This window comes from Nycticebus coucang, chromosome 21, assembly GCF_027406575.1.
Source record: "Nycticebus coucang isolate mNycCou1 chromosome 21, mNycCou1.pri, whole genome shotgun sequence".
Classification (NCBI taxonomy): Eukaryota; Metazoa; Chordata; class Mammalia; order Primates; family Lorisidae; genus Nycticebus; species Nycticebus coucang.
Window position 1 is genome coordinate 40,700,537 of NC_069800.1, and position 23,378 is coordinate 40,723,914.

General features: G+C 44.9%; 1 protein-coding gene and 2 pseudogenes across 2 annotated transcripts in view; 1 reads left to right on the forward strand and 2 right to left on the reverse strand.

The window, feature by feature from the left end:
• CHMP4B (charged multivesicular body protein 4B) overlaps positions 1-22,978 on the forward strand; it is a 60,494-nt gene extending 37,516 nt beyond the window's left edge. Inside the window, exons 2-5 of the mRNA XM_053573949.1 lie at positions 14,931-15,108; positions 17,130-17,244; positions 20,234-20,360; positions 22,102-22,978. Of these exons, the coding sequence (XP_053429924.1) occupies positions 14,931-15,108; positions 17,130-17,244; positions 20,234-20,360; positions 22,102-22,166 (485 nt within the window). The 3' untranslated portion in view covers positions 22,167-22,978. The remainder of the gene's footprint in view (positions 1-14,930; positions 15,109-17,129; positions 17,245-20,233; positions 20,361-22,101) is intronic.
• LOC128573632 (cytochrome c oxidase subunit 7B, mitochondrial-like) lies at positions 11,778-12,153 on the reverse strand (annotated as a pseudogene).
• LOC128573631 (40S ribosomal protein S8-like) lies at positions 17,255-18,832 on the reverse strand (annotated as a pseudogene). The gene has a single exon (XR_008376502.1). The product of XR_008376502.1 is annotated as a 40S ribosomal protein S8-like (transcript).
• Positions 22,979-23,378: the final 400 nt, after the last annotated feature.

Here is a 23,378-nt window from a genome sequence, read left to right on the forward strand (position 1 = left end):
TGGCTGTGAGCTGCATGCTGATTTTGAGGACTTTTTTTGCTTACCTGTGTTGTCTCATATCATGAAAAGTATGCAGGAACCTTTTTTTTGCTAATGAGCTTTAGTTAGTGTTTGTATGTTTAATGTGTGGCCTAAGACAACTCTTATTCTTCCAGTGTGTAGGCAAAGGGAAAAAAGGTTGGTCACCCCTGAGTCCTAGAGAGACCATCTAATCCAGTGGTTCTCAACCTTCCTAATGCCATGACCCTTTAATACAGTTCCTCATGTTGTGGTGACCCCCAACCATAAAATTATTTTGTTGCTCTAGCAACAAAAATAGTTTGAGAACCAAATCCACCCTTCCCTTATCTTTGCTAGGAATCTGAGGCCCTAAAATTGATGGGCCTTGATCAACAACATAATTTAGTCATGACAGAGTTGGAACTAGAAGCCAGATCCAGGATCACAGGATCTGTGTTGCAGGTTCTGTCTAGACACTAGTCTCTCCTGGAGTAGTAACAGGAGCATTATTTATTCAGGCACCTGGTTTGGTTTCCTCCTTGTCTATGACCTCTGATCATTTCTGTTTTGTTTTTTTTTTTGTAGAGACAGAGTCTCACTGTACCACCCTCGGTAGAGTGCCGTGGCCTCACACAGCTCACAGCAACCTCCAACTCTTGGGCTTAAGCGATTCTCTTGCCTCAGCCTCCCGAGTAGCTGGGACTACAGGCGCCCGCCACAACGCCCGGCCATTTTTTGGCTGCAGTTTGGCCGGGGCTGGGTTTGAACACCCGCCACCCTCGGTATATGGGGCCGGCGCCTCACCGACTGAGCCACAGGCGCCGCCCTCTGTTTTTTTTTTTTTTATAGAGATAGGGTCTTGCTCTTGCTCAGGCTGGTCTTGAACTTTTAATCTCAAGCAATCCTCCTGCCTTTATCCTTCCAGAGTGCTAGGATTACAGGTGACAACTACTGTGCCCAGCCTATAGTCTACTCTTAGGGAGCATGTGGTTTCCATAGGGAGAAAAGAAACAGGATATACACGAGGGAAGAAGACATTTATTCTTTAAAACACAGAGAAAAAGGCCCAGTGCCCATAGCACAGTGGTTATGGTGCCAGCCAGGTGCACCGAGGCTGGTGGGTTTGAAACCGGCCCAGGCCAGCTAAACAACAATGACAAGTGCAACAACAGCAGCAACAAAAATAGCCAAGTGTTGTAGCAGGCACCTGTAGTTCCAGCTACTTGGGAGGCTGAGGCAAGAAAATCTCTTAAGCCCAGGAGTTAGAGGTTGCTGTGAACTGTGATCCACAGCTCTCTACCAAGGACAATGTAATAAAACTGTGACTCAAAAAACAAAACAAAAAAAACACACAAACTCCTCAACTATGTAGAGTCATCAACCTAAGTATAGAAGGGATGATAAAATGATTAGATTTTATCACATACACTTTTAACTAATTTTAAAATTACTATTAACTTTTTTTTCCTAGTCAGAGGTTTTCACAGCCTAACCTCATGGTTTACCAGTTAATAGAGAGTTTCTGGGCAGACTGGGCTGCCCCCTGGTTGCCCTTTATACCAGACTGCTGACTTATGGAATATGGGATGGGGAAGGTACTGGAGGCTCTCACTTCCCCAGGCTGAGGCAGAAGTAGGTCCAGTGTCCTGCTTGGTGCAGGGTAGGTGGTTCCTCCATGGAGAAAGAACATACCCTTTGCAAACAGGCAGCCTAGCTTTGATCCAGCCTGTCACTACCTAACTGTATGATTTGGATAGGTGGTAAACTCTTTGACTCAATATCCTGATGTTTCAAGTGAGACATTAGCATTAATACGTACCCCATCGGGTAGCGCCTATGGCTCAAAGGGGTAGGGCACCAGCCCCATATGCCAGAGGTGGCGGGTTCAAACCCAGCGTCGGCCAAAAAAAAACTGCCAAAAAAAAATAAAAATGAAAGAAAAAAAAACCTACCCCATAGAGTTGATGGGAAGAGCCAATGAGCATTGGCTAAAGAACCAATTGATAAAGTACCATTGATCCAGTCGTGGTGCCTGGTAGCCAGGAAGCCCTTCATAAATGTTAGGTACTGTTATATTTTTCTCCACCGTGCCATAGCTATATACTTGTTCTTAGAAGAACACAATAGGCTAGGAGATGGGACAAAACAGGACAGGAAGGTCCAAAGATCCCCAGGGAGGATGTTGGACACAGGCAAGAAAAGAGAGGCAGGGAGGGAAAGAAACAGGCAAGATGGAGAAAATGCTCACATGAATTATTTTCATAGATTATCTTTCTTAATCTGTGCTTGGGGTAGTGGTATCACTTCCATTTTGTACCTGACAAAACACATTCAGAGATGTAAAGTAACTTACTGACGTTTATCTGGTGTCAGGACTAGGATCTGACTTAGTTTTCTAGCACCAAGCCTCATATTCTTTTCTCTGTGCCCCCGTAATGGTAGGCATCAACCAAGGGCAGAGATTGATGGAAGCTGGCATGGGTCAGATGATCAGGAGGTTTTAAATTGGATTTCTCAAGCTATGTTTCACAGATGTCAGTATGTGTGTTGTTGGGTTTGTCTTTTTTTGTGTGTGTGTGGGTCATTGGAGTGTTGGCATTCTCTTTCTATTAAGGTGGGCTCTGAGGCCAGGTGCCATGGCTCATGCATGCAACCCCAGCACTTGGGAGGCCAAGGCGGGTGGATTGCCTGAGCTCATGGGTTCGAGACCAGCCAGAGCCAGAGCCAGAGTGAGACTCATCTCTAAAAATAGCTGGGTGTTGTGGCAGGTGCCTTTAGTCCCAGCTGCTTGGGAGGCTGAGGCAAGAGAATCAGTTGAGCCCAAGAGTTTGAAGTTGCTGTGAGCTATGACGCTACAGCACTCTACCAAGGATGACAAAGTGAGACTCTGTCTCAAAAAAATAAAATAATAAAACAAAATGAGTTCTGTGATGTTAATAATACCAGTGATCAAAATTTACTGAGCGCTTAATGCATGTTACATCCATACCTCATTTTAAGCCTCATACTTTATTATTATTATCATCAGGACTAGTGAGGTTAATTTGCTTAAGGTTACTTTTTTTGTTTTTTTGTTTTTTTTTTTTGTTGTTGTTGTTTTGTTTTTTCCAGACAATGTCTCACTTCGTCACCCAGGGTAGAGTGCCATGGGTAGCTCACAGCAACCTCAAACTCTTGGGCTCAAGCCATCCTCTTGCCTCAGCCTTCCAAATAGCTAGGACTATAGGCACCTGCCACAACACCCAGCTATTTTTTAGAGACAGGGTCTCACTCTTGCTCGGGCTGGTCTCGAACTTGTGAGCTCAGGTGATCCACTCAGCCTCACAGAGTGCTAGGATTACATGCGTTAGTCACCATGTCCGGCCCTGCTTAAGGTTACTTGGTGGAACTGAAACTGTTAAGTTGGACAACTGTATTCTCTAAATGACCATTGGAACTAAATGTGACTGAGCATTCCTAAGCTTATTTGACTGTGGAGGTGTTTCATCATGCCTTTTATAGAACACACTTTGTATGTCCTGTTTAAATGATTTTGGTGCAGTTTGATATTCTGCTAGTTTGTTGATTGTGGGGCTTATTTCTTTCATCTTTGTCCATATTAAACAGATAAGGGACTCCTTTCTTTCTCTTTAGAATTTTCCCTTGCAGTGAGTACTGCACTCCCTGTGTATTTGCTGATGAAGTCAGCAGGGTTTCAGACTACGATTTCCTGGTCAGACACAAGTACTTATTTTACCATCTCTAAATGGAGTGCATTAGCTCCAGGCCTTAGAGAGCAAATTAGTGGAATAGGGAGATACATCACAGAGAAGGAGGCTGCTCTGAAAAATGCTGTCTGCACCTCTAGCCTGAATGCTGCTATGTGGGATTAAATACAGAAAAGTCAGGGATAACATTCCAAGGCTTTTGCAGGATGAGGTCCTCTGTCCTGCTGGTGAGTAGGGGACACTGAGCAATGATAGATACAGAACAGTCCCTGTCTGGGCTTCCAAGGTGCATTTTGGTTTCTGAGAACTTTCTGTGGGCCCTATAGGTCCATGATGTCCCAGCCACCCTTATATAGGGAAAAGAAATGAGAGCCCAGCCCTGTCTTGTCTTCAGAACTGTCAAGAGCACTCATTTGGTGAAGATACTCTCAAACCAGACAGATTAGTACCTCTTTTCCATTCTGTTTTTCTTTTTCTTCTAACTGGGGTTTCAGGAAAGCAAGTTGGTAACTTTCCTGTTCTTTCTTTCTTTTTCCATTTTTTTTTTTTTTTTTTTTTGTCAGTTTTTGGCTGGGGCTGGGTTTGAACCCACCACTTCTGGCATATGGGGCCAGCACCCTACCCCTTTGGGCCACAGGCGCCACCTCTTTTTCCTTTTTTAAATTTCAGGTTGAGGGTACAAAGAAATAGGATGCAGTGTTTGCATTTGTTAGGTAGAGTCCCTCTTTTTTTTTTTTAAGCGACAGAGTCTCACTTTATCACCCTCAGTAGAGTTCTGTGGCGTCACAGCTCACAGCAATCTCCAACTCCTGGGCTTAGGCGATTCTCTTGCCTCAGCTTCCAAGTAGCAGGGACTATAGGTGCCTACCACAGTGCCCGGCTATTTTTTGTTGCAGTTTGGCCAGGGCCGGGTTCAAACTTGCCACCCTCGGTATATGGGACTGATGCCCTACCCACTGAGCCACAGGTGCCGCCCAGAGTCCCTCTTATAATTCTATCCTGGACTTCCTGGTTCTTTCATGTGTCAGTACTAGCTTTTTTTTTTAAGACAGAGTCTTACTTTGTTGCCCTCGGTAGAGTGCTATGGCATCACAGCTCACAGCAACCTCAAACTCTTAGGCTCAAGTGATCCGTTTGCTTTAGTCTCCTGAGTAGCTGGGGCTAGAGGTGTGTGCCGCCAAACCCAGCTAATTTTTGTATTTTTAGTAGAGATGGGGTCTCAACTCAAGCAGGCTCCTGAGCTCAAGCAGTCTACCCATCTCAGCCACTGAGCAAGGCTAGCATGAGCTTTTAAATGGAATTTGCAATGAGCGGAGTTTGGAAATTGGATGTTAGAGCATTAGGCAGACTGTTTTCCTTGTGGCAGGGCAAACTGCTGATTTATTTATAGAACTTCAAGATGGACTTCAGAAGGCTGAGGCGAGTGGATTGCTTGGGCCAGGAGTTTGAGACCAGCCTAAGCAAAAGTGAGATTCCGTCTCTACTAAAAATAGAAAATTTAGCCGGGTGTTGTGATATACGTCTGTAGTCCTAGCTGCTTGGGAGGCTGAGGCAGGAGGATCACTTGAACCCAGGAGTTTGAGGTTGCTGTGAGCTAGACTAACACTATATATAGCACTCTAGCCCAGGAGAAAGAGCAAAACTCTGTCTCAAAAAAATAAAATAAAATAAAACGTATTTATACTAACTTAATTTAGAGATAACAGACTTGAGGTGGTAGAAAGAGCCCTGGGCTGGAGCCCTGGGTTCTAGTTCACTGACTCTCTCTGGGGTCCTGGTAAGCTATGCCACCTTTTCTAGGTATAATTTTTTTCCAGTTATCTAATGACAGGGATTAGACTCCTAATAAGAGTCCTTTGAACCTCATCTACTCCTGACACCAAGATCGTAGCTCTTAACTTGGGCAAGGTTTGGTGGGATCTCTCATGCTATGTGATACAAGGATGGTTACTAATAACCATCCCTACAGGAGGATGGATTTCTTTCTTTCTTTTTTTCTTGAGACAGAGTCTTACTTTGGTGCCCTGGATAGAGTGCCATGGCATCATAGTTCACAGCAACCTCAAACTCTTGGGCTCAAGCAGTCCTCCTGCCTTAGCCTCCTGAGTAGCTGGCACTCCGGGAGCCTGCCACGATGCCCAGCTAGTTTTTCTATTTTTAGTAGAAATGGGGTCTCACTCTTGCTCAGACTGGTCTCGAACTCCTGCCTCAAGTAGTCCAACTGCCTCATCCTCCCAGAGTCCTAGGATTCCAGGCATGAATTACCAACCTGGCTGGTTTCTTTGACTTTGATGGTTAACTGTGTTATTTTGGCTTTGGATCTTTTCTTGCCATACACACAGGGCAGATGACATCCTTTTCTCCTTCCCTTGTCCAGAAAATGGAATAGTGGCTTGAGGGCTTCTCCTGGATGAGGATAACCTGGACATCTGAGATTTATTTACTCATGGGCACAATGAGCAGGGAGCAACTGAGTCATTGCTGGAGGTAGGCATGGCAGGATTTCTTCAGTGTTGTCAGCTACCTGCCTGCTAGTAGCCCAGGTATGACCAGGCTGCTTAGGGTTCAGAATGCACACTTGGGCTGGAGTCCTGGGGTTGCATTTGTGTCTAAACGTCTTCTGGAGCATGTTTGTGTTTGCTGTGTCATTCATGCTTAGAGTGGGAAAGCAGAGGCTCTCTTCTTCCCTCCCAGCACTGTACTCTCTACAAGTGACCTCAACGGTGGACTCTTCGGTCTTCAAAAGGACTGTAGCTGTTTGTTTAGTGAGAGTGGATTATTGGGCCCTTATTCCCCTTCATGCCCAAATGTCTCAATACTAGTAATAGGTTATGACTTCTTAGCTTCTGTTAATAGGCCCTGGCTATTTGCCCCATATTGAACATCCCCAGATCTGGGGCAAGCATACTTGCCCTCCTTGGCAACTTTTCAAAGAGAAATAGAGTTTGTGTAGGAGAAAGGAACTTCCTATCCAGTTGTATTGAACTGATGCCTTCTCTGAAAATGATTCCTGTAGTCTAATAGTCGCCTTGCAAAAAGAGTTTCCAGTCCTGGATGAATGTCTTTTCAACTAGTATCTCTGCTTAGGGTATCTCTTTTGTATCTTTCCTCTTAATAGCTGTTTGGAGGGTCTAATGAAGCAAATGTCTGGAGACCAATGTTTATTTCAACATGGTTAGAGTTGTTTTTGCTTCAGCTTTCAGAGCCGATAAAGCTGGTTATTAGATTCTGTAATTGCTGCTGTAATTACTCTCTTGGAACCAGCAAAGGCATAATTAAATATGGAGATTCCAAGGACTATTTTTTTCCCATCTAAAAGCAACCTCTCAAACTTCTCTTAGCCTGGGTTAGATTTCAGTTCTCAAAGCCATTGTGTTATAAATTATAAATGACACTGGGGGTTCTTTGGCAGAAAAGGGATTTCTTTGGATGTCTCATTCTTAAATATTTTATTTAGATGAACAGTTCCTCTTTACCCAGTGCTTGTTTTTTTTAATCCAACCATGAGACGTTTGGAGAAGTTAAGGCAAGACATTAAGAGCCACGTACATTGCTGGTGGGAATGTAAAATGGTATTGCTGCTATAAAAACAGTTTAGCACTTCCTCGAAAAGTTTTACCATGTGACCTAGCAGTGCCACTCCTGTGTACATACACAAGAGAAATAAAAACACATCCACACAGAAAGTTGTACATGAATGTTTACAGTAGCATATTATTCATGATAGCCAAAAGACGGAAGCAATTCAGATGAACAAATGATTTTACAAAGAAGTGGCCGATACATACAGAATATTTTGTAAAATTTGGTAATGAATATTTTGTAAACAATGGTACATTTAGCTATTAAAAAAAAAGAGAAGGTGTTGGGCAGCGCCTGTGGCTCAAAGGAGTAGGGCAGCGGCCCTGTATGCCAGAGGTGGCGGGTTCAAACCCAGCCCTGGCCAAAAACTGCAAAAAAAAAAAGATGTTAAGAGCCAGGGTATATTTATACAAACATTGGATGGCCCTTTAGTTCCCTCTTCTCAACCTTTTTAGCACCAGGGGCTGGTTTCATGGAAGACCATTTTCCCATGGATTGAGGGGTGATTCGAGCATATTGTATCTCCACCTCAGATCATCAGGCATTAGATTCATAGAAGGAGCGTGCAACCCAGATCCCTCACATATGCAGTTTACAGTAGGGTTCCCATACTCCTATGCCGCTTATCTGATAGGATGGAGCTCGGGTGATGGGGAGTTGGGTAGCTGCTGTAAATACAGATGAAGCTTCACTTGCCTTCTGCTTATCACCTGCTGTGTAGCCTGGTTCTTGGCCTAGGGTTGAGGACTGCAGCTTTAGACTTTGGCTGCATACAGAAGCAAATTTTTGTTGTTAGAAATAAGGTTGGGATGGAGGAAGTTTTACTTTAAGGGCGTGGTGGCTCATGCCTATAATCCTAGCACTCTGGGAGGCCAAGGCAGACTAATCGCCTGAGCTCAGGAGTTCAAGACCAGCCTGAGCAAAAGTGAGACCTCATCTCTACTAAAAATAGAAAAACTAGCTGAGCGTTATGGCAGGCGCCTATAGTTCTAGCTACTGAGTTTGAGGTTGCTGTGAGCTATGACACCACAGCACTCTACCCAGGGTAACAGAGTGAGACTCTGTCTCAAAAAAAAAAAAAAAAAAGTAGTGGTATTTAGGAAGAGTGCCATTTCCCTTGTGAAGCATTCTGGTTCCTCTTAAGCCTTTACTTTGCCCGATGGTGTGCCACAGCACTGTGCCACATGTTTATAAAATACTGGAGATGGTTCAGGTGCTGTGAATATTTATGTCTATGTGCATTCCTGCAGCCCAGATGCTGACCCCATGTTTATACTCAAGGTTACTTTATTCATGAAGCATGTTGGGAGATTCTAAGGGGAAAAATTAATCATGTAGCCTTTCTCTTTGGAGACAGTTGAGAAATATAGAAGTTAGATTGGGTAAAAAAAATATATATGTCAACAGACCCTGCTAGACACCTGCTAGACGTGGTCTGAGATAGTTTAGGAAGAGGCTGTGTGAACCCTGCAGGCAGGAGGGGGAGACCTGGAGGGCCAAGCTGTTTGCTTTGGACACTTTTCCACAGTCTCAGAGAGGACAACCTTACAGCAGGGTGCTTGCTAGAAGTTCCTGTTTTGTGGGGCAGGAGAGATGCAGGGAGAGGATCCTGTCAACCTTTTAACAAGATGTTATCATTTCTCCTCTGAATCAGAGGTGCACAAGAGATAAATAGCGATGCATCCTACATGAAGATCCCTGCGTGGAATATATGAAAACTTTATAAAACAGATGAAATCAGAGATTCAATTTAATACATATCCAACTGTGTGCCAGTCATTGTGCTGGATGTTGGTCTACAAAGATGAATTATATGAGCTTTATTTAATTCCTGTGGGGAAGGTGTCTCTTGCTTACTATTTACTTCCAGATAATTTTTTGCTTGTGGGATTTTTAGAAGTGGAGGTGGCAGCCAGAGAAATTTAGAATTGGCATACAAGGAGTCACTCCCAATTGAAAATGTATTAGAGAAAAAGATAAAGCAATTCTAAATCTATGATGTTAATAGGGAGATAATTTTAGTTTATTTTTATTTTGTTCTTTTATAGTGAGGCAAGAGAGTAAAAGCGGAGCTAAAGATCTGTCCTGGCCACTCTGAATAGGCATTAGCCAAACAGTCTGTAACACTCCTACCTCTACTGTAGCAGATGTCTGTGTTACCTGTGTATCCTTCCCTTGGTATGTGCTGGGCCTAGATAGTAACCTTGTAACTTCCTTCACCTTCCCTCACCTCTGAAGACAGGTAGCCCACCAGGTGTCAAGGGCACGGGCCAACCTGACCTTCCCTTGAGTCCCAAGACTTTCACGTTTGTCAAGTCCCTCACATCCTTTATGACTCTCGCGTGCACCCTAGCCCTAAAAAATGTATAAAAGAAAGGCAAGAGATTAAGTCGGTGGGCTCGGTTTTTAGGACACTAGTCCGCCGAGTCTCCCAGCTGGAATAAACTCGCTGCTTCCTCTATCAACTGGTGCCTGGAGTCTTCTGTCTGCGTCAGTTTTCCTGCTATGATAGAAGACATTAACAAATGGAAAGTTTTAGTTTAAAAAATAAGAATTAGCTGACGGAAGAAAATCAGTTTCAGAAACATTTTATCAAGGTCCTGCTACCCTCAGGACACTGAAAAGCAAGGCAGTTCTGTCTTCTCAGTGTTTGAGAACCGTCTCAGAGACACTTGTTATCATTTTGAGTGTGGTGGGGAAGAGTGGAAGGCTGGAGGTTATGTAGACCCCGAGTTGAGTCTTCCCCTTCTCATATGCCTTTCTGACCCCCAGTCTCCTTGTTCAAATGGGATCTTGGACCTCTGCCTTATGGATGGGTGCTGGAGAAGTAAGTGAAATTAAGAGGTGGATGGGACTACCCCCTTGCTTGGTTACCTGGCAGCAGGTTCTTGGAAGGCCTTGATGAATCTTGGGTGCTGAGGATGGCTGGAGGGGACCTGGCTGTAGGACACTGGCCTCTGCCCTGAGGAGGCTTAAGAACCACTTGGTGATTAGGGTGTGTCTAGGTAAGCAGCACAACACCAAGGAAGTCATAAGAAGCAGGTTTAGCCCAGGGGCACTTGCAGGACTCTCCTGGGGCATCTTCCCTCTGACATTTTTGTCTGTGGCAAAGGGAGTTATGTACAGCTGACCCAGCCCAACCATTCCTTCTGTCGGAGTCTGTGCGGAGCCCTGAGTTTCCTTCCTATCTTTGATGCTCATGGTAGAAAAGCAAAAAAAAAAAAAAAATACTTCCCAGCCCGGCCAGGCTATGAATTAAATTGATGTAACATTGATTAACAGGAGAAAAACCATACTTAGTTACATACTTAGTTAGGGAAGTTCCACAAAGTATGAGGCTTGAGGGAGGGTCAGACGGCTGAAATTTATATAGCATCCTGAGCTACAGAAAGGAATAGGGGCTTAGGGCTTCTAGGGGATGATGGAAACACTATGTTATGGGCACAAGTTATGGGCTCATGAGGGGAGGAATTGTATGGTGAGTAAACTTGTGTTGTTATGCAGATGTGCAGATAAAAAGTCAGATAATAAAAGTTTCTGGAGCAGCTACCTTCCTGATACAGGTATTTTTAAGTCTAGATTTATGTTATAGATGTGAATTTCTTTTACAAAAGTAGCTTTTTGGAGCTACTTCTATGTCTGCAGTTTCTTAGAATAACCAGCGTTACTGAACCAAACTGGGGTCCACTCACCATGGAGGTAAAGCCAGACACTGAAGCCAAGCGTTGTAGTGAGGGAAAAATAGGCTTTACTTGCCGGGTGCCATATAAGGAGAAGGGAAGCTAACACTTAAAACCTGAACTCCTTGATGGCTTACAAGCTGGGGGCTTTTAAGGCAGAGGTACATTTCAGGTGGGAAGAATTACAAATGAATACATGAAGTTATATGTTGGTTTGGCTCAAAAGATGGGATATCCTGAAGTGTGTATGGGAATAGAGGTGGTGATTGTGGATTCAGAGATTCTTGTATTCCTGGAAAGGAATGTTAAGATGGCTACGGAGGGCCCTCAGGGGGAAATTTAGAACCAAGATGGGTAGTCAGAGTTCAGTTCCTCGGTTTCCTCCTTATCTATATTTTTCATCTGGTCCAGATTTCTGAAAAACTCAAGAAAACTCAAGAATGTATGTTAAGATAGCATCATTTAGTTCCTGTAGAGAACCAAAACACCTGGTTTGGGGGGTGGGGGTGGGGGGAGAGTCTTCATTATTTTCAGGTTGCCCTTTCACTTTTTTTTTTTTTTTTGAGACAGAGCCTCAAGCTATTGCCCTGGGTAGAGTGCTGTGGCATCACAGCTCACAGCAACCTCCAACTCCTGGGCTCAAGTGAGTCTCCTGCCTCTGCCTCCCAAGTAGCTGGGATTACAGGTGCCTGCCACAATGCCTGGCTATTTTTTGGTTGCAGCCATCATTGTCATTTGGCGGCCCGGGCTGGATTCGAACCCGCCAGCTCAGGTTATTGAGCCACAGGCGCCAAGCCTGCCCCTTCACTTTTTTTTTTTTTTAAGGTTTCAAATGTACTTTATTTCAATAATGCCATATTTTAATGGGTACACAGTGCTTTTACTTGGCATCAATTATGAGTTGGTTCTGAAACAATTCAGTATTACACCAGCTGGGATGATTACTGATCTTTCCATTCCTTTGGGGTGACTCTGCCAACAGGGGACAGGTTCCATTCTATTCCAGTTTGTGTCACTGCATATGTCCATACAGCAATATAGAAAGTGGCTCCACTAGCTAATACAGCATTACCATATTTATCATGAAAATCAGGTGTTCGGTTCTGGTGGCTCGCCCTTGCCATTGTTTACTGAATGTATCGAATTTGGAGACGACTTAGTGGGGTCTTGGCCAAGAAAAACATCGTGAAGTTGAAAATGGAACTGCAGCAATTCCAGGTGATAGTTCAGTGCAAATTGACTTCAGATTCCCTTCCTGCCCCTTCACTTTTTTTTTTTCTTTTTTTTTTTTTGGCCAGGGCTGGGTTTGAACCCGCCACCTCCGGCACATGGGACCGGCGCCCTACCCCTTGAGCCACAGGCGCCGCCCTCTGCCCCTTCACTTTTTAAGGCTAGCCAGGCACCTGCCTGGAAATTCTTCCAAAGGAACTCAAGATTTACCTTAATCCAATGCATGGGGGGCCTCTGCTCTTCTCACCAGCTCAAACTATGCCAAGAATTATATTTTGAGGGTGGCATATTTTGGTCCTACAGTCATATTTTAGGGTAGTATGTCCTGAGCCCCAACGCCATGTAAGATTGTGTTAGAGATACTTTTCAGTGTTTCTGAAAAGAGGGGGTCTTGAGGCAGTAAGGGGAAGGAAGTCTGTGTTTTGAGAAGGGAGATGTGGTTTTAGCCCCAGATCTGCCACAAATACACCTTGGTCAAATTGCTTACCTTGATTGTACCTTAAAAGGAGATGATCTCTTACATCCTTAACATGCTGGGAGGCTCAGATAGATGATGGATATCATTGGCCTACCAAATGGTCAGACTCTAGATTTGTCAATGACAAGTTCGTCCTTTTAGTTTTTGTTGTTTTCTATTATTAATCTAAAATAATCAAAAGGGCCTGGATCTAGATTAAAAACAATATTCAAGCACAAAGTTGAGGACAGGCTACCTTGTAAGCACAGATTCCAAAGAATGGAAGTCAGTGTTCCAAAGTGTAGAAGTTTGGGATCACTTACTGATACAGATAAAACTTAGGGAAGCTTAACAGAATTTCAACATCTTTCTATACAAAGCTATACAACAATCCATAGTTGCAATGATCTGATTAGTTAAGGCGGTCTTTTTTTTTTTTTTTTTCAGGGAATATATACTTAACATTCCACACTAAAGATGTAGCAATCATGGGGTCTTTTGTACCATCTGTTCTGAGTTAGATAGGTACAAGACAGAAAAGGAGGCAGTTACAACAAAGATCAGTGATTGAAAGGGGGGGGGGCTGGTCTCTTATTCATTTATAGAATAAGAACAATGAGGAAGAGAATTAAACTATAATTTAAGAAGCAGAATTGTAAGTATGTTATATAACTTAAGTTCTCAGATCTTAACTGTGCCCCCCTTGGCACAATAAATTTTATGGAGACTGCTGTAGTAGCCATCTTCAGGCATGAGGCTTTTTGCTTTTGAATAAAGCAAAGTATGAGATTACTGGGTCAGAGGGTAAGAATATTATTATGGCAGTTGCCGTTTGTTCCCGTGCTACTTTTCAGAAGCATTGTAACAATTTAGAGAGTTGTCAACTTGGTGTGCAATAGCATTTTAACCCAAACTGATCTGGTATTTGGTATAGTTATTTTTGTAATTTAGTTGGCATAAAATGGTATTTTAAAGTTTGCTTTATGGGGTGGCGCCTGTGGCTCAGTGGGTAGGGCTCCAGTCTCATATACCAAGGGCGGCGGGTTCAAACCCGGCCTCAGCCAAACTGCAACAAAAAATAGCCAGGTGTTGTGGCGGGCGCCTGTTGTCCCAGCTACTCAGGAGGCTGAGGCAAGAGAATCGCCTAAGCCCAGGAGTTGGAGGTTGCTGTGAGCCTTGATGCCACAGCACTCTTAAGTGAGACTGTCTCTTAAAAAAAAAAAGAAAAAAAAGTTTGCATTTCTTGTACCCTCAATGAATCCCCAACAACAACAACAAAAAGTTTGCTTTATAATAAATAATTAAATCAGGCTGGGCACAGTGGCTCAGGCCTGTAATCCTGGCACTTTAGAAGGCAGAGGCAGAGAATTACTTGAGCCCAGAAGTGTGAGGCTGCAGTGAACTGTCATCATGCCACGGCCCTCCAGCCTGGGTGACAGAGTGAGAACCTATCTCTTAAAAATAAATACATAAAATAGGGCAGCGCCTGTGGCTCAGTCCGTAGGGCACTGGCCCCATATACCGAGGATGGCGGGTTCAAACCCGGCCCCGGCCAAACTGCAACCAAAAAAAAAATAGCCGGGCGTTGTGGCGGGCGCCTGTAGTCCCAGCTACTTGGAAGGCTGAGGCAAGAGAATCACTTAAGCCCTGGAGTTGGAGGTTGCTGTGAGCTGTGTGAGGCCACTGCACTCTACCGAGGGCCATAAAGTGAGACTGTCTCTACAAAAAAAAAATAATAAATGAAATAAATAAATACATACATAAAATAAAGCGCCTGTGACTCAAGGAGTAGGGTGCCAGCCCCATATACTGGAGGTGGCAGGTTCAAACCCAGCCCTGGCCAAAAAAAAGCCCTTTTAGGGGGTTAGGGGGAATGTTTACATACTTTTTTACTCCTCACAGCTACCCTCGACCCCACCCTCGCAGAGAATCTAAATAGTTGACCTAAGTCTGTCACTAAGACTTGAGCCTAAGGCAGTTGACCTTAAAGTGCTCTGGGTCCGTGTGTGTGTGTGTGTGTGTGTGTGTGTGTGTGTGTGTATTTATCTTTTCCTTATGTCCTTGTTTATTGGCTGTGTTTTGAGGTGTTAATTTTGTATAGTTTTCTTAGTAAATTGAGAATGTTCTTTGTGTAGAAGAGATTGTTAACTTTATACTACAGTGGTAGCAACAACGTAAGTGTATCTGGTTAGAACTGAGGAGAAGCCTCAAGTGAACACTAGGACATCACCCTGTGTCTGGGCTCTCTAAAACCCTGTTTTCTCACCCATGCAGCGGCCCTCCAGGCACTGAAGCGCAAGAAGAGGTATGAGAAGCAGCTGGCACAGATTGATGGCACATTGTCAACCATTGAGTTCCAGCGGGAGGCCCTAGAGAACGCCAATACCAACACCGAGGTGCTCAAGAACATGGGCTATGCTGCCAAGGCCATGAAGGCAGCTCACGACAACATGTACGTGTCCACCTGCTGCTGGGAGGAGGCATTTGCAGGGCAGGATACTGCTGGTCCTGGAATGCCTTGTGCCCAGGCTGTGGCTTTGGATGGATGGATCCCTTGACTCACCCATTCAAGCACCTGAGTTTGTTTTAATTTGTATTCTTTTGGGGAATTTCTTATAAAATAGATGATATGCTGCCTTTGGAAATAGATCTCATGGAATGAAAAAATATTTTCTGAGTAATTCAGAGTTTTTGTGATAAGCATAGTTTCAAGCTGGCAAGGTGCTTGGAAAGTCCTCTTACCCAAGCTTCTGATTACCCATTTTCCCCACCCAAGGTGGGGAAACTGTGTCCCAGAGAAGAAAGTTGACTTGCCCTGAGTTATATGGGAACTTGGATAGAACTACAGTTAGAGTCAGTGTCCATACTTTTTCCTGATGCTTTCAGGGGCCTTGAAATTGTGGTACATCCAAGGGCAGTGAATTTGTTCTTACGTCTGCATTTGATGGAATTTTCTGCCTCCTCCCTTGCTCTCAGGTTAAGAACATTGTTTCGATAGTATGCTTGCCCTGAGCAGTCCTCCCTCTTCTATATGGCTCCTTTTGTTTTCTTTTTCTTTCTTTTTTTTTTTTTTTTTGAGATAGAGTGTTATTATGTTGCCCTCCATAGAGTGCTGTGGCATCACAGCTTACAACAACCTCAAACTCTTGGGCTTAAGCAATTCTCTTGCCTCAGCCTCCCAAGTAGCTGGGACTACAGGCGCCCCCCACAACACTCAGCTATTTTTGTTGTTGTTGTTCTTGCGTTGTTTTAGCTGGCCTGGGCCGGGTTCGAACCCACCAGCCTGGGTGTATGTGGCCGGCGCCATAACCACTGTGCTACGGGTGCCAAGCCATATATAGCTACTTTTCATGAGCAGTGGCCTAAGAAACTAGATAACTTAGTTTGTTATGATTATAACTAATGGACAGGGTAACTAGACTCTGATGTGGACCTCCCCTAGGAGCAAAATCCTGCATTTGTTTTAGTGCTTAGATTTGATGGCATATATTTACAGGTGCTTGGAGACCTTTTTGCTTCCTTTAGGGTATTCAGCTTGTGCTAGGGATTGGCAAAATACAATCTGCCATTTATTTTTACAAATAAAGTTTTATTGAAATACAGCCATGCCCAATAATTTACATATTGTCTATGGCTGCTTCTGTACTGTACAGCAGGGACGAATATTTATAGCAGAGACCTGATGGCCATAAATTCTAAAGTTTTTACTGTCTGGCCCTTTGCCAAAAAAGTTTGTTGATGCAGCTTTAGAAATGGGGGGTAGTCGCAAGAAGGGTAACATTCAGGTAAGTGAAGCGTTGCCTGGGGTGCATGTTCACTGGGCTGAGCAGTGTGAGTGAAGTCCGCATCTGCTTCATTTCTATATTTTCCCAGATGCCTGGCACAGAGCACATCTCATAAACACTGTAAGCGTTGAAGTATATGAGTATATACTATGTGGAATAATTGTATGTTTGTACGATTGACAGTGTATAGAAAACAATTCTGCACATTTGCCTTTCCTTTTTGGCTAGTAGAGGATTCATGAATGGATTTGAGTAGATGGGAAGGACTTGTCAGGTGGCAAGGCTATATTTTGTGATCTGTGGTTTTACTGTCCCCCTTGCCCTACAGAGGTGCTCTTGGCTTTGAAGAAGAGCTATTGGCCCAGGAGTTAAAATCCTGTGCTCTCATCTGACATGTTTACTAATTTGCATTTGGGACCTTGACTGTGCCACTTAACTTTGCTAAACCTTATTTCCTTAGGATGTTGGAGGAGGTTGTATTTTAAGGACATTTCCATCCCTTTGATTCTGTGATTATATTTTAAAGTGTTGTAGGAAGGCAATAAATGACATGTAATTCCTTGTAGGGAGTAATTATAGGGGGTGGGACTGGGAAGTTGATTGCGTGGAGTGGCATTTCTGCTCCTTCTTGCAGGCCTTCTTTACACAGACCAATCAATTGATCTGACATCTGTCTATTTCATTAAAGGGACATCGATAAAGTTGATGAGTTAATGCAGGACATTGCTGACCAGCAGGAACTTGCAGAGGAGATTTCAACAGCGATTTCAAAGCCTGTAGGATTTGGAGAAGAGTTTGACGAGGTGAGTGGTTTTATACAGATCACATAAGCTTCATAAGTGACACCGAAGCTGCTCCTTGATGTCCTCTTGAAGGCACTCAGGCAGAGAGTGTTTGGTTTGGAAATCACCGGTTCTACCCCTCCAGAGACTTGGACACAGACCATGGTATTAACTCTCCCTGAATCCCTGGATTATTCTCCACCCCCGACACAGGGTCTTGCTTTGTCACCTTGGCTAGAATGCCATGGCTTCATCATAGTTTGCTGCAACCTCAGACTCCTGGCCTTAGCCTCCTGAGTAGCTGGGACTATAGGAGTGCATCGCCATGCCTGATTACTTTATCTATTTTTTGTAGAGATGAGATCTTACTATGTTGATTGGGCTGGTCTCAAACTCCTGGTCTCAGGTGATTCTTCCACCTCAGCCTCAAAAAGTACTAAGATTACAGGTGTGAGCCACTGTGCCCCACCTGAATTCTGGATTATTTTATTTTATTTTTTTTTTTGAGACAGAGTCTTACCGTGTTGCCCTCAGTAGAGTGCCATGGCGTCACAGCTCACAGAAACCTCAAACTCTTGGGCTTAAGCAATTTTCTTGCCTCAGCCTCCCAAGTAGCTGGGACTAGAGTTGCCCACCATAACGCCGGCTATTTTTTTTTCTAGTTGTCATTGTTGTTTAGCAGGCCTGGGCTGACTTTGAACCCACCAGCCCTGGTATATGTGGCCAGCGCTCTAACCACTGAGCTACGGGTGCTGAGCCTTTTCTTTTTTTTTTTTCCTTTTGCGGTTTTTGGCCAGGGCTGGGTTTGAACCTGCCACCTCCAGCATATGGGGCCAGCACCCTACTCCTTTGAGCCACTGGCACCGCCCTTTTTTTTTGGAATAATGAACGTTTATGACATGAACTAAGACAGGAAAGAGGAAGGCTTTTTGCCTGTAGCACAGTGGGTATGGTGCCAGCCCTGTGCATGAAGGCTGGCAGGTTCAAACCCAGGGCCAGCTAAAAAATGACAATGGCAACCAAAAAAAAGATAGGAGAGAGGAAGAATTATTTGCCTTTCTGGGCCTTGATTTTCCTCAGATAGAACTCCAGCTCTTTGCCTTCTAACACATAGCTATCTGCTCGGCCACACTGGCCTGGTCTTGATGCAATGCACGCAAGAAGCTTGCCCTGCTGGAACTGCTCCTGCAGAAGACTGCTTATTTTGGCATTCTTTTTCCTTTCATCATATTTCTTCTGAATTTTTTTTGAAGGTTTTTTTGTTTAAAATCTCTTCTACTTCTGGAGTCAGCTGGGTTCCTTTCTTGCGGCCTAGGTGCAGTGCATAGTGGGACTCTGAGTCAATAAGCACAGTGCAGTTCTTCACCAAGGTCTTGATCCTTGTTTTCCTAGTACAACACATTGAGCCCCAAGAGAAGTTTCCCACATTCAACCTCAGGGCACGGTATTTCTTGTTACCTCCCCGAACATGGACTATATGTATTTGGCAGAGGCCAGTCTTAGTGTTAGCTGCGGGGCGTCCCAACTCATACTTCCGCTTCTTATGGTAGGGCTTTCTCTTGCCCCCAGTCTTGCGGCACTTGTGCCAGTTGTCTCAAGAGATGCCCATTGCTCTGCGCTGGCTAGAAAGAGAAAACATAAAGACTCCCCTCCCCTTTTTTTTTTTTAGAGACAGAGTCTCATCTTGTTGCCCTCGGTAGAGTGCCATAGCATCACAGTTCACAGCAACCTCCAACTCCCGGGCTTAGGCGATTCTCTTGCCTCAGCCTCCCGAGTAGCTGGGACTACAGGCACCCGCCACAACGCCCGGCTATTTTTTGTTGCAGTTTGGCCGGGGCTGGGTTTGAACCCGCCGCCCTTGGTATATGGGGCCGGCATCCTAGCCACTGAGCCATAGGCACCATCTTTTTTTTAATTTTTTTTTATTTTTTGATTCAGGGTCTCACTTTGTCATCCTTGGTAGAGTTCTGTGGCATCATAGCTCATAGCAACCTCAAACTCTTGGGTTCAAGCGATTCTCCAACCACAGGTGTCTGCCACAATGCCCGGATATTTTTAGAAACAAGGTCTCACCCTGGCTCAGGCTGGTCTCGACCCCATGAGCTCCATCCGCCTTGGCCTCCCAGAGTGCTAGGATTACAAGTGTGAGCCACCATGTCTGGCCCCCTGAATTCTGGATTTTGAGGGACATTTTCCCAGTTTGGGGTAAAAATTCAGGTAGAGTAATGGAAACTTCGTTAGGACCCTTTAGACAATTGGTTTCAACAGTTCAGCTTTCTGTGATGAGCCCTGGGCTCAGAGATTAGGTGGCAGAGATGACATGCCTGGAGCAGTTTATAGGGTTTACCTTCAAACTACTCAAACATGAAGCCAAGGCAAAGCCAGGGAGGAAGCATTTACATCTGACCCCTGAAGGATCTGTGTGGATCTTGGCCACTTAACCAATTAATGCTGTAGCAATTTGGAACCTTCAATCTCTTTAGTTTCATAATACAAGATTAGCCCCTGTTTAAAGTACTTTATTATGTGCTAGATTAAGAGTCTCCTGAAGATCAGTTCTTTTCTGCTAAACCTAATCTTTAGGCTTTTCTGACCCCTACTACATAACTAAGTAAACAGCTAAGAATAAACTTACCCTTAGCTCTCAGTACCAGGGTTTTCGCATTTCAGACTGGAGTTTGATGGAGTAATCAAGTTAATTTCAATTCAGGAAACATTCCTGAGTATACACTCTTTGTGCCCAGCTCTAACATAAAGAAGTAGGAATGAAAAGACGCTCTCTCCCAGATGCTCACAGTGTGGCGCAGGACATCAGTGATGCTTGACAGTGTATTACATTCTCCAGCAGAAGCTTGTTCAGGATGTTTGCGTCACAGGGTGGAATCTGGAGTTCGTCTCCCTTCTGACCTCTTCACAGGGTGTGCGTGTCCATTCAGTGTCAATAAAAGACATGACTGCAGGGGCTGGAGTTCCCAGGGAGGGTGCTCACTCTTGTGTTTCCTTTTACCAGGATGAACTCATGGCAGAATTAGAAGAACTAGAACAGGAGGAACTAGACAAGAATCTTCTGGAAATCAGTGGACCCGAAACAGTTCCTCTACCAAATGTTCCCTCGATAGCCCTACCATCAAAACCTAGTGAGTACTTTTTTTTTTAAACAGTCTCACTTTGCCCCCTTGGTAGAGTGCTGTGGCATCATAGTTCACAGCCATCTCAAACTCTTGGGCTCAAGCGATTCTCTTGCCTTAGTCTCTCAAGTAGCTGGGACTACAAGCGCCTACCACAATGCCCAGCTATTTTTTTTTTTTTGTAGAGACAGAGTCTCACTTTATGGCCCTCGGGTGGAGTGCCGTGGCCTCACACAGTTCACAGCAACCTCCAGCTCCTGGGCTTAAGTGATTCTCTTGCCTCAGCCTCCCGAGTAGCTGGGACTACAGGCGCCTGCCACAGAGCCCACCTATTTTTTGGTTGCAATTTGGCCAGGGCCAGGTTTGAACCCGCCACCCTCGGTATATGGGGCCAGCGCCCTACTCACTGAGCCACAGGCGCCGCCCATGCCCAGCTATTTTTTAGAGACGAGGTCTCACTCTGGCTCAGGCTGGTCTCGAGCTCATAAGCTCAGGCAATCCACCTGCCTCGGCCTCCCAAGTGGGAGGATTATAGGCATGAGCCACCATGCCTGGCGATAGTGAGTACTTCTTATCTAGAGTGATGATGCCACATGGTGAATGCTTTTGTGGTCCACTGGCTTTGGTTTGGGTTCTGAGCTTGCCCAGGATTGAGAACCAGTTAGGATCCATTGTGATGACCATGGAGACAATGTCACCTAGAACAGGGTTTCTTAATCTCGGCACTATTAACACGGCCAGATAATCCTTTGGGCAGCAAGATGGGGAGTGGGGACTGGGTTGTCCTGTGTGCTGTATATGTATCACCCCTGGCTTCTATCCACTAGACACTAGTCGTGTCCACTCCTGAGTTGTGACAACCAAAAATGTCTCTAGACATCCCAGATGTCCCCTGGCAGGGATTGGAAGGATCACCCCTATTGAGAACCTCTATTCTGGAATGATTTTTTTCGTATGTTACCAAACAAGAGAAAGTTGCAGGCACTGTGCAAAGGCATGAGAGTTTAAGTCTAGGACAGTTCTTGCTCCTTATCTTAGAACCCTGTGCTGTACATATCTGAAAAAGCCCAGGGCCTCAGAGCCAGCCCCTCTGGAAAGAAAATAGCTTTGGTTCTTTCAGAGACCTGGTTCTGTAAAACTCACATGTATTTCTTCCTCTTCCTTCTCCCTCTTCCCCCCAACAATATTTCATCCCCAGGTAGAAGTATTCCACACATAAGGCCCAGAAAAAGTGAGGCAGTTCAATACGGCTTGGAGAGAGAGCCTCAGGAGCAGTGTGTGGCTGGGTTGTGGTCACATCCCTCTCCCATGTATAAAGAGGAAACAACCTCCTCAAATAGTCAGCTACCTGCAGACCTCTGGAGGTGTGCACAGGTGGTTCAGATACTTGAGAGGAAGGGAGGGGGTTTTGGCAAGGATTAGATCTCTTTGGGGTTCTTCCCTCTGTCACCCCACCTTGGAAGCCGTGAGGCTGAGGCTTCTCGGGAACCCTCATGGACTCTCAGTGTAGAATCCTTGTTTCGTCTGGCCCTGCTGGCCGTGGAGATGAGGTGCTGCAGAAAGCTTGCCTGGTTTTCTGTTGCAGCCTTCAGGTACCGAGAAGTAATCTGCAAACAGCCTGGAGAGCAGTCTGCCTGCAAGGGCGGGCCTGCTTGGTAGACACCACGTAGCATAGCCCTTGCTCCCAGCCAGAAAGTGTTGAAAGCACCATAGCCAGCCCTCCTAAATAACCTTTCCTTTCTTCACACAGCCAAGAAGAAGGAAGAGGAAGATGACGACATGAAGGAATTAGAGAACTGGGCTGGATCCATATAACTGGGCCGGCACAGGCTGGGTGGGCCCAGACAGACTCTGCTGGCCTGCGCAGTGAGCAGGCGTGTGTGTGCGCGTGTGCGCAGGGTAGGCAGGCTGTGGTGCAGGCAGGTTCCATCGCTCTCCAGTCTCACTCCAAAGCAGTAGGGCCACATTGCTGCTCACTCTCTGCATAGCATGGTCTGCACCGGTGGGATGGGTTGGGGGAGGGGCGGGGTGGGAGGTGCCTGCTGTTTATAATGTTGAATTTCTGTAAAATAAACTGTATTTGCAAATCCAACATTGAGCTTCTGGACTACGCTGACTCCACTGCTGAATCCTCAATGGAAAGGGTCGACCATTTGCAGTTGAAATGACCTGAAAATGTAGCCTCTGTCCTTTTAAGTCAGTTGACTTGTCACACATCTCTTTGTATACTTGTATGGTACTGGCAGAAAAGTCGTTTTTTAAAAGCCATAGGCTTTTCCTTGTCCTTAGCTGTAATAATGCATCTGATTTGGATTTCCTCGAGAGCTGTATTTCTGTCCATCACTTGTGTACTGGCTCTGTGTTTACCACTCTGACCCACTCCTTACTCCTACTCCCCTGGTGTTTTGGAATTTGTGGCACTAATTTGAAGTGGATGGTGTTCTCTTGAGAGCAAGTGAGATTGTTAGAATTAAGTTCCAGCTATACAGTTTTCTAACATAGCTCTAAGGTCCTTGTTGCTGTTTGTGATAACTGATAGATAACTCATTGAAAACATGTGCATACATTTATATTCAGATGAAATTATGGTTTGCATTGTCTATTAAATATCTCAATTAATTTTCATACTTTGCTGTTGTGTTCAATCAATCATTTGTCTTGGGAACTGACCCTTTCCAGGCTAGCAGGGATTACAGTGGAGTCTGTGGAAACATATGGAAGACTTAACTATGACATATATCAACAGTTTGAACCAAAGAGCCGAGCCTGTCTTTCTAGAAATGGCCCTTACCTTTCTTGCGCCCTTTAAGCACAGTTCAAGGTGAGGCGGTTCTTGTGCAGCTCCAGGGTCTCCCCTGTATCTTCTCCGCCAGAGTCCATGGGCAGAGCCTGCAGGAGCCTCTGCCTATTGGAAACAAGGGTGTTCCCACCAGCCAAGGTCCACCTGGTAACACTGGAGAAAATGGCCTTTCCCATGGGGAGGCCGTGGAGGGCAGTGACTGAGAATCTAGGACACAGGGGTCATCA